General features: G+C 35.1%; 1 protein-coding gene across 1 annotated transcript in view; it reads right to left on the minus strand.

Moving 5' to 3' along the window:
- Positions 1-1,650: 1,650 nt before the first annotated feature.
- The window catches only part of TCEA1 (transcription elongation factor A (SII), 1), a 29,653-nt gene continuing 20,992 nt past the window's right edge, over positions 1,651-10,311 (minus strand). The window contains exons 5-10 of the mRNA XM_009870259.1: positions 9,268-9,416; positions 6,945-7,001; positions 6,125-6,279; positions 4,090-4,236; positions 3,077-3,148; positions 1,651-2,201 (exon numbers count right to left, since the gene is read on the minus strand). Coding sequence (XP_009868561.1) covers positions 2,193-2,201; positions 3,077-3,148; positions 4,090-4,236; positions 6,125-6,279; positions 6,945-7,001; positions 9,268-9,416 — 589 coding nt within the window. The 3' untranslated portion in view covers positions 1,651-2,192. The remainder of the gene's footprint in view (positions 2,202-3,076; positions 3,149-4,089; positions 4,237-6,124; positions 6,280-6,944; positions 7,002-9,267; positions 9,417-10,311) is intronic.

Below are 10,311 nucleotides of genomic sequence, written 5' to 3' on the forward strand. Positions count from 1 at the left end.
AAAACATTCTTTTCACCTTGGAGACAGAAGAGAGAAAGGGTGGAGGCTGTTGCCCAGCCTCAAGCTAACTATTAGGTGAAATAATATTTTATTTGTACTCCTACTTGAATACACCTACATGACAGAAAGAGCTATCACAGTTCCAGTCCTTTTAATAAAGTACAGATATAATTCGGTAAGTACAGAAAGACAGTTCCTCTATTTTCTCAAAAGGTAATTCTCCTAAGTGTCACAATTAAGCAAAAAGATTAAAGGACACGTAGTGTGAGGAAGGCTGTGCAAACCAACCTGTCTGTGCACTATATATACACTATGAACAGCAGCAGAAATTTAAATCTACTTGGCATCCAATTTTCAATCATTTTAAACACAAACTTTTGGACTTGTTCCTTTAGAAGGGTCCTCAAACAAAGACTGTAATTGACATTAATTGTCTGTCATTAGTTTGTTGTTGTCTTAACTGGAAAAAAAACCAAACAGGCCAGTTAGGCACCTTTAAGTAATTCTTAAGCAATCCTGCCAAAGGACCTACACAAAGGCTAAAAATAAACTCATTCTGTTAGTAGAATAAAATCTTTTTTTTCTGAATTAGGGCATTAATATCAAATAAACTGAGTTTAAAATGTTTTTATATAAAGTTATGCAAGAAACTTTAAATGCTGAACAGTTTTCTGCCTAAAAATGTTTATAGCTTAACTTCTATTTTAATAATTTTTCCTCTCAGCAGAAAAGCCACTTTTCTTTCCTTGCACAAGCTGACTGGAAAAGCTTGCTCTGAGCTTGTCTTGCAAAACTCAAGTGTCATCATACTATTTCTAACTCATTTGTTATGATTGCCACTACCACACAAAAATTATTAAAAAATAGAAAATCTTGTTTTTCCTTTACAGTCCAGGAGTTTACTCTCCAGGAACAGCACATACTCCTCCCAGTTCCCCATGAATCCTTTATACATTGCCACGACAGACCTCTTCAGCCACAGGCTTCAAAAACGTAAAAAGTATAAAACTTAAATATAATGAAAGAATTTAATCTCTTCTAAAGATGCCGACATGTTTTTCCTTGAAAGCACATTTGAAAGTACTTCTAAACACATGTACTATTAAGAAGCAGGCTCTAACAAAGTCATATTTGTATCATTCCACATATGGAAAAGACTGTCATCTTGACAATGCATTCTCACCTGAACCTCGGATTGACACGCGATACTTTACATCTCAAAACTCAGTTCATGAACAAAATTAAATGTTATTTGTATGAAATTAATTTAATAATACCTCCCCAGTCAGTTTATATTGTGATTAATTGGTTAGCTGGTGTTATTAGGACAGCCTACAATACAATGCTTTTGCTTATTTACAAAGTCTAAGCTAAACTTAGTTGTCAATCAAGCATATTGAGCAAAACTGAATACTCAAAATAACTGGATAAATCCGATTTAAGACATTCCTAGAAATAATATCTACTGACAAAGTAAAATACATGCTTTGGGCAATAAAATATATTGCATTGATCAAATCTGTTTGCATAAAGAAGCTTAAACAACCATTGCAAAAGAGGTCACCATATCCACCAGTAAATTTCCAACCTCTGTGACAACTTCGGTCCTAATTCAGAAACAGAAGGTACACACTAAAGAGTTAACTAAACTGTGATTTAGTTAAAAACTGAGTTTAAGGCAATTAAATGAAATTAGATACCTTTTCTATTTGCAAAAATAGTTAACACGGCAGCAAGAAACAGTTTCCATCCTTACAACTGAACAAATGTGGAGAGGTAAAACACATATGGGAGTACCATGTATACTGCAGACTGCAAAAGATACAGTACATCATTCACATAGTTAGAAAAAAACCAAGCAAATTACCAAAATGATTAATTGGTAAAAGTTTAATGTCAACTTACTTATAAAAATGAAAAAATATTTTAACATTCACCATTACAATTGAGCAACCTGGCCCTACTGACTATCAGCTATAGGAAGGCATTTAAGGAAATGATGGTTGTGTCAAAACAAAGGCTAACTTCAGGCATCTATGCTGCTTTAAAAAAAAAAAAAAACACAAACCAACAAAAAACAAAACCCCAAAAAACCTCTCAGTTGCAGGAAGCTAGATGCTTAGCCTAGATTTTTAAAGCTAATTACAAAATCCTCTTTCATACTGGTCCAGATGTCTTGACAATTTCTTCTTCTAACAGAACTGTCAAAAGAAAAGAATTTTTATGAGATCTTCATGCAGCTTACTTCTAAATCTTTGCAAGAATAAACAGAAATATGACACGATACATAGGATATGGAAATTACTAGTTAAATTATTTGCTTATATCATAAGTGTTCCTTTACTCAAGCATCTTTATACAGACACTTTTGTAACCATCACCTTACAGAAGGTTTTAAGGACAAATGGTTTGCTCAAGGTACTGCATCAAACAATTTGTAAGCTTTATAAATTATTTAGGTATCTTGGAGCATAGATTTGAACAATATTCAAATACAAAACAATATTCATATACAAAACCCAAGGTGCTTAAAAGAATATTTTCCATGCAGTAATCTTAACATATGCTGTGCAACACGGTTCTGCAGAGCTTAACACAGAAAAATAATAGAATGAAGGTATCATGCTTCATATCGCATGCTACCACATCTTAAGTTACAAATTTTACAGGCCTTCATTTCCGTGTTTCTCCAGTTTAACAGACTACCAGTGACCCTCAGAAGCTTTTAAAATTCTTATTTCCTGAAGTTGAAAAAAAAAGTTAAATCAAGTTATCACTAGCTTGCTACCTCCTTGTATGGCAAAGCAATATTGTAACTGAACATCACAAGAGTCAAGTCAACATCCGGACTTCTCTCCCCCTTTGCCACTGCCCTACTCACATGATCTCGCGCTTTCAGCCAAAAATACTTTCCTAACCTAAAAGTTAGTTTGCAATATCAACATCTGATATCACTAACAGGCTAAGAAATAACCAATTGTCGGCAGAAACTCATTTGTCATCTGCTGGAATCCAGAATTAAGCACAGAGCCTGGCTGCTGGCGATCAGATAGGCAGGGCAGCCCGACAGTCTTACCTTCCATCTGTTTCCACATTCGTTACAGACAACAAACGTTGTCATGGGTTCATCAGCACTGCGGGTTTGAACCTTTGGCAAGGGCAAGAGCCAGAGCAGAAAAGAAGAATTAGCATCTTGAACTTTTGCTACCATGCGTTTAATGTAAAGGCTTAAAATCAAAGTTTAACCTTAAGGAAACACATGAGGATAAAAATACAAGTCAGCATGCCATATCAATCTACAGGGTTTTTCTTGTCTAGACTATAAAGCAATCATAAACTTATGTTCCGACAGATTTAGTAGCACTAAAATATCAATTTCAGCATAGAAACTGTGCACATAATTCTAGGAAAAGATTATGCAGGGAGGCTACAGGTTCAATACAGCTGTATGTATATTTATTGCTGCAAAAGCTTAAAAGTCTCGTAACTGAAAATCAGCTTCTACTTAATGCATCTGATACATAATATTAAATTATAAATGCAGCTGATCCTATGATCAAAATTACATGCCCTGAAGCACCACTAAACAAACTAAAGCCCTTCTTGAACATATTTCCCAATTAAAATGGAAAAAAGGTTGTAGAAATTATTGTAAATGAGGGTCTAGTTTTACTGAAATCATAGGTTATACCTTTTAAAATTATGTACATGCATATATATATATCTGCATGTATAATTTTTTGCTATTGATTCCTTCTGTAAAGAAAAGCTTATAGATAATAGTAAATTAGCTCTTGTCCACATAAAACCATATTAAATATAGCAAAAACTCAGCACTGCAAAGAAACTGATGTTTCAGACTATAGAGATACTCAGCTTGGATTTCTCTAAAATCTTTGGTAAATTAACACAACAAACACGCTTTACATAAACACACCTACGCAGATCCAACTGTCTTCACGCATTTTGCAATTTGTTAGCGTTTTGCTACAAGCTTATTTTATAATTACATCTTCTTTTTCTCTGATAATCTTTACAGAGGACTTCAGCTCTGAAAAACGAAAACGAAGAGTTGGAATAACGACATACCTGGGTGTATGTACAGTTCTTCTTTTTGCACTTGCCGCACGTAAACAGATCAGTTTGGGTACCTCCTGTTTTAGCCATCTGGTGCTCTCTGATAGCTTCTTTGGTCAGATTTTTGCGCATTTCTTTCAGCTCATCACTTGCCATTTCCTGTTATGGAGAAAGAGTGGAGAGTTTTTAGTTTTAAATAAGACATTACCACTGTGTGAGCCCATTCTGGTTTTTATTTAGAAGCCATGAACATCACTGAAGGGCAAAGTAATTCTACACATTTTTAAGCTTACAAGATTTAGGTTGGGATATTTCACAGCACAGAAACTACAAAAAAGTTTAAAATGTTTTGGGATTTTTTCTTGTTTGTTTGTTGTGGGTTTTTTTATGAAGTTGGGGGAAAAAAGTAAACATTACAATATCAAACACCTGGAAACATATTCATGCAAATGCATTTCTGAAGTTCAGAAATGTAATACAAAGACAAGGTAGAAGAGGACTTTTAACGCCTCAAGAGAGAAAGAAAAGGATCCTCTTGCTAGGTTAAATGCTTGCATAATTAATCCTACAAAAGACCTACAAAAGATTACTATAGGAGAAATTTACAATACTTTGACTATTATCATATTTGGAAGGAGAAAGACAGCATGGCCATAATTTACCATTATGTTACCAGAAGGCAGTTAGACTTGGTCTCAAAGCACTAACCAAAGAGCTCCGATTCACAGATTTTCTTTAAAAAAGCTCAAGTGGGCAGGACCCCCCACAATGTATAGCAATCAAGTGTGCACAGCAAAAACAAGTTGTTCCATTTTCCTTCAGCAAAGTTTTACTCCACAGCCCATGTAGATGTCGAACACAAATTTTGTATTAATGCTGTTTCACTTTTGAAGTAGTCTTCATACTTTTTTTTTCCAGTCATTAAAGTTCTAATTCAAAGCATTAATTAAAACAAAGAATGAGCACTGGACAGAACAAAATCTATGTTTGTGCATATATACATACACACAGGTAGAACAACATAAACTCAAAATATGTATTTAAGATACAATCCACTTTGTTTTATACATTCCTTTATCAGTCTGTTTGTCCTGACCTTTACCGGAAGCTATAGAAAGAAAAAAATAAAAAAACCCAAAAATCTTCCCTTTAGAATAAAGCTAATAATGATTTTCATTACTTGATGGTACATTTAATTTCTTTCAGTCTTCACTATACTCCTTTATACCTGATTTAGGGAGGTAAAAATCTAACACATACAAGCAGAACTACAAAACTGAAACCTGATGTTAACTGTGCTTTTCTCTCCCATAAAAGTCTAATTTTTCATTTGACTTCTTAGATTTATTTTGATTTGTAAAGACAGCAAGCATCTGAACATGAATTTCTATTCAACTGTCCAAAATCTTAGTTTGTTAATATAAATTTAATATGATTTAAAGGGCAATTCTCCTAGCTTCTTTCCCTCATCATTTATGGCTTTTTCTATTTATTGAGAGTTTCCTTCAAAATTCGTTGAGGTATTTTGTCAAATTTGAGATAAGCTTTAAATAACACTTAAAAATCCAACAGGAAAGGGACTGATCTTTAAAACCACTGTGCCCTACCTTGCATAGGAGAGTAACAGCAGAGATCAGCATTTGAAAAACAAATGGCAGGACAGGCTAATTAACTCTCACATGGAAGGTGAATGGGTAAGCAGCTTGGAGTCACTAGCCAGACAATACTGACATCTTCCTGAACTGAAACTACCGCTGATATATCACAAGGCCTCTTAAAAACAGCACAACACACCGTGTTTCATAAAATTCACACACAACAGCTTACCTGCCGTCTGACTTAGACAAAATCAGGTATTCAGGAATCATTAACAGACATCACTTTCATTCCCTCTGCCCAGCACAGCCCTGTAATCACACTGTGCAAGCCACAAACAAGCCGTAGTTTTTCAAAAGCATGGGCAGCTTACATTGCTTTGATGGCTAACAAACACAGGCTAGGATGTAAATTCAAGAGGGAAATAGTTCAAAACCCATGCTCTACTTACCTCTGCTGTCATTTTGGCAAACTTGTCAGGAGGAATGTTCCCACATAACACATTTTTCCTTAGGTTCGGATTCTTTGCATCTTTGAGATTCGCTATTCTACTTCGTACCCTATTTTTGTATTTCATATCCGTGTTTTTTAATTCTTGAAAAATAGGTACTTTGGATTTAAGGAACAAAACATTAGCAAGTAAAACAGAGTGATTTGCAACAGAAGCATTAAATTCCTTAACAGGAACAGTGGCTGACTGAAATTGCCAAAGGATATCAGCAAGTTAGAATCATAAAGCTTGGACAATTTCTGTGTTTAAGAATACATACACACCAAAAAAAAACCCCTAAAATAAAAAGCCCAGATCTCTGTTTTCTAACTATTCCAACATTGCTATCAGAACAACCATTTGAAAATTCCAAACATGTTTAGAAACAAACATGTAGAAAACAAAGAAATGAGAAAAACATGAAAACTGTCAACAAGAAAATATTTAAAACTAACATAGAAGAACCTAGCATTTTATGTCAGAATGTTTCAGTAAGGTGTAATATTGGTGCTGCAAGGAAAGTACACTGAACTGAAAAAAAATAACCCAAACCCTGCACACTCACCTACACATTCCTACATGTTTTAAGGCAAATAATTTATGCTGTGTTCATTTTTTAGACACTAAATTCCCGAACTGATGTGTTGAAAGCATTTCCTTTTTTTTTTGTTTTAAATGAAATTAAAACCAGTCAATATACAGTTTGAATTAGTTTTAAGATTATCAATGCTTTTAGAAAACACCCTTGTTCAAGAGCACACAGACGTACGACAAAGGATATCTTCTTCAATCTGAGAACCCAGCTCTTCCTCATCAGCACCAATAGCAATGTAATCATCTGAAGAAAGCAAATATTAAAATATTATCAACCTGACAAACTCGGTGTTCTATATCCCCTGAGAGGCCCTTTGAAATGAAAATTACAAAACAGCTACAATGAGTTTTCCTTTTGTGAAGAAAAGTTTGATTTACTGCATACTTATCCCTTTCCAAACTTGGTTAACTTCTTGCTTGGAAAACCAAAAGAAAGTGAAATGAAGAACAACTGAAGTTTAAAGAACAACCACCCTAACTCTTTAACAAAAACTCTGACACCTAGTGGCAAGCACAAATAGTAACAAAAAGCTCTGCTATACAGAAAAATTTTAAATATTCTAACAGGCTTGGCAAATAGCCATCACCCATATCTGTGTATAGAATACACTAGCACAAGAAGAAAACTTTCTGTATTGTGTTTCATCAATTCTTTCAGTCCACACAACAAGTATAAGCAAAAGTAATTAATGTTTTGTATGCCCGCAAGAGAAATTTCATTAGAAACACAGTAATTAAATAACAGAAACAGTACTATTAGCTATTTTTAAAAAATGCAAAGCAGAGATGCGCCATAAAACATGTAAAAAAGAAGAAATAAACACAGCAATCTTGAAGACAATGCAACACTTGACCTAAAATGTCTCAAGACAACTGTTTACTGATTCTGACCAAAATCTTTACTCATAAGAGACAGCTGACTTTCCAAGATAGCTTAAGACAAGCTTAAGATTCAGCATGTGTTTTCCTCCTTCTCATTTTAACATGGGTGTATTTCAATGAGTAATCCAAACACCACTTCTTCTTGGTCTCATACAGAAAACCATAGAACCAGAAAATAACTTTATTTTTTTGAGACTGGCATTCAACCCATGGATGATCAATTTATATGTGCTGTAGAAATTAACATAGCAAAAAGAGCTCTTTGAAAACTAGCTGAAATTAAGACTACATAGAATTAAGAATACTAAGATACTATATACAACTTCCTGGTCACTAATTATTCCAGAAGTCTATGAACTACATATCCAGAGGACCACAAAAATCATGATCTTTCATCAGCTTTGATTGTTGTCTGTATGTGAATTTATTTGAATTACCAGAAGGAATAAAAGAGTGAAGAGGGTAAAAATGGATGATTCACAAGTCAGCTTACGCTGGGCCAGAGGAACAGGAGCAGAGGAACAGGAGCTGGGTCATAAACTCTGGTAGAAGAAAAGGACCCACAAGAGAAAAAACAACTCACATAATTTTGTGGAGTCCAACTTTTAGTTTCTTCCTTATCTAGTGTCCTGCTAGCCAGCATAGAGCTAATTCTCCTTCTTTGTAGCTAATGCCACCGTTTGGATTCAGTACAAGAAGAATGTTGATAATATATTGACATTTTCAGTTGTTGCTAGGAAATCAAGGACTTTACAGCTTCCCATGTTTGCAGGTGCACAGGAAGTTGTGAGGAAACATGGCCAGGACAGATGACCTGAACCAGCCAAAGGGGTATTAGACACCACAGAACCTCATGCTCACTTCATAAACTGGGAGGAGTTGGCTGCAGTGGGGGAGGATCACTGCTCAGGCATTTGTGCATTACTTGCCTTTTCTTGGGTTTTATTTATCTCTTTTTGTTATATTACTTTTCAATATTATTATATTTAGTTATTGCTCTTATTATATTTTATTTTAGTTATTAAACTGTTCTCATTTGAACTCACAAGTTTTACTTCTTTTGCTTGTTTTAAACTTTGTCAGTTTAAAGACACCCAGGTATACATGAGGAGGGGTAAAAAAAAAGTCAAGGAATTCAGATGCTCAAAAGGCATGAGGGTAGACAGACACAAGACTCTATTACTACAAACCTCTCAGGGAAACTCCAAGATTAAATCAAAACAGAAGGGCAGCCTTCAAACACCAGACTCTGAAAGTCCACACAACCTCTGGTGTAAGAAAGGCAGATATGTATGTAGTGGCACTCTCAGTCAGAGGTAAGACCACAAAAGGGTTTAAATGAGGCATCAAGGAAGCAAAAACTTTCCTGAAAAGAAGTTCCACTGTAGGCAAGATCAGATGAATAGAAGCCACAAAATGTCCTGGATCATCAGCAACAAAAAAGTATTTCAATACATTCCCATGCTGTCATGGTTACTCATTGAGGGAATTGGCCTATGGGTATATACAGAAAGGAGCATAAACAGGATTTATTTCACCCTATGGGGCAGAAGAAAAACAGAATGGAGCAGAATGAAAGCAGAGAAGAAGGAAATAGTTCAACCTGAAAAACAGTCTACAAAGCTCACCTCCTGTTCTTAGAGCAGCAGAGAGCATTTCTCTACATTTCACTCGTACAGAATCCGAAGTGCTTGGAGCCCGAGGAAAAGAAGGGATGAAGGAATTTGAGGGAGCACTACCCTCCTCCTTCCTGCTGCTGGAATTGCTACTTGAACTGCTAAAAAAAAGGCAAAAAAAATAAAAGCTAATATTAATATTTTTTCCCTCCTCTTCAAACGATTTTGTTCAGGACCAAACCATAGGTCTTTTGCTGTTATCTATTGATAGTAAAAAAAAAACAACAAACCACAACCGAAAAACCACAAACACAGGTCACGCTTTTAAAGCTACTTATAGATCTAGAGTCAATACAATTTTAAAAGTGTCTTTAGAATATTCCCCAGGGTACTCCACAAAATAGATACACAGCAAATATTTAATCCTAGTGCATACCACAGAATTTAACTCTCAGTTCTCTACATTAATACGAAATACTTTGTCTCTCCCATGGAACTGTGAAAAACAGTGAAGATGTATCACACCAACATTCCACCTGCTTACTGTACTGAAGTGGCACGATGGTCACAAGCAAACCATTAATGGAGCTTTGCAAACCGTAAACTAAAAAGTTTTTGGCTTGCATAAAGACAAACGGTTAGAACTTATTTCAATTTGAAAATGGCTGCTGGAAACAGATTCACTAAAATCAGAAACGTACATAAGAAATTGACTTGCAGATACTGTTCTGCAAATGTTCTTGAGCTCCTGCAGTGCCATTAACATGGGCTCAGTTTTCTGGTAACACACATTTTGTGTTTAACAAGAAAAAAAAAAAAAAGCAGAATGAGATTGTTTATTAAGCATAAAAGCTAACAGACTAAAGAAGTATTCTAAACCTCTAACATATGAAGTTACCACAAAGCTGTGACTGACAGTTGTTTTACAGTTCTCAAAGCTCAGTGCTGGTATTGAGAGAGGAAGGAGTATTTGACAGATGAGACAGATGGAATAAACGACAACTAGTCTGGCTGTATCTTGACCTGTGGCTTCTGTATTTCTCAAAGTCAGCAGCA

This window comes from Apaloderma vittatum, unplaced genomic scaffold (assembly GCF_000703405.1).
Source record: "Apaloderma vittatum isolate BGI_N311 unplaced genomic scaffold, ASM70340v1 scaffold41295, whole genome shotgun sequence".
In the NCBI taxonomy this organism is placed as follows: Eukaryota; Metazoa; Chordata; class Aves; order Trogoniformes; family Trogonidae; genus Apaloderma; species Apaloderma vittatum.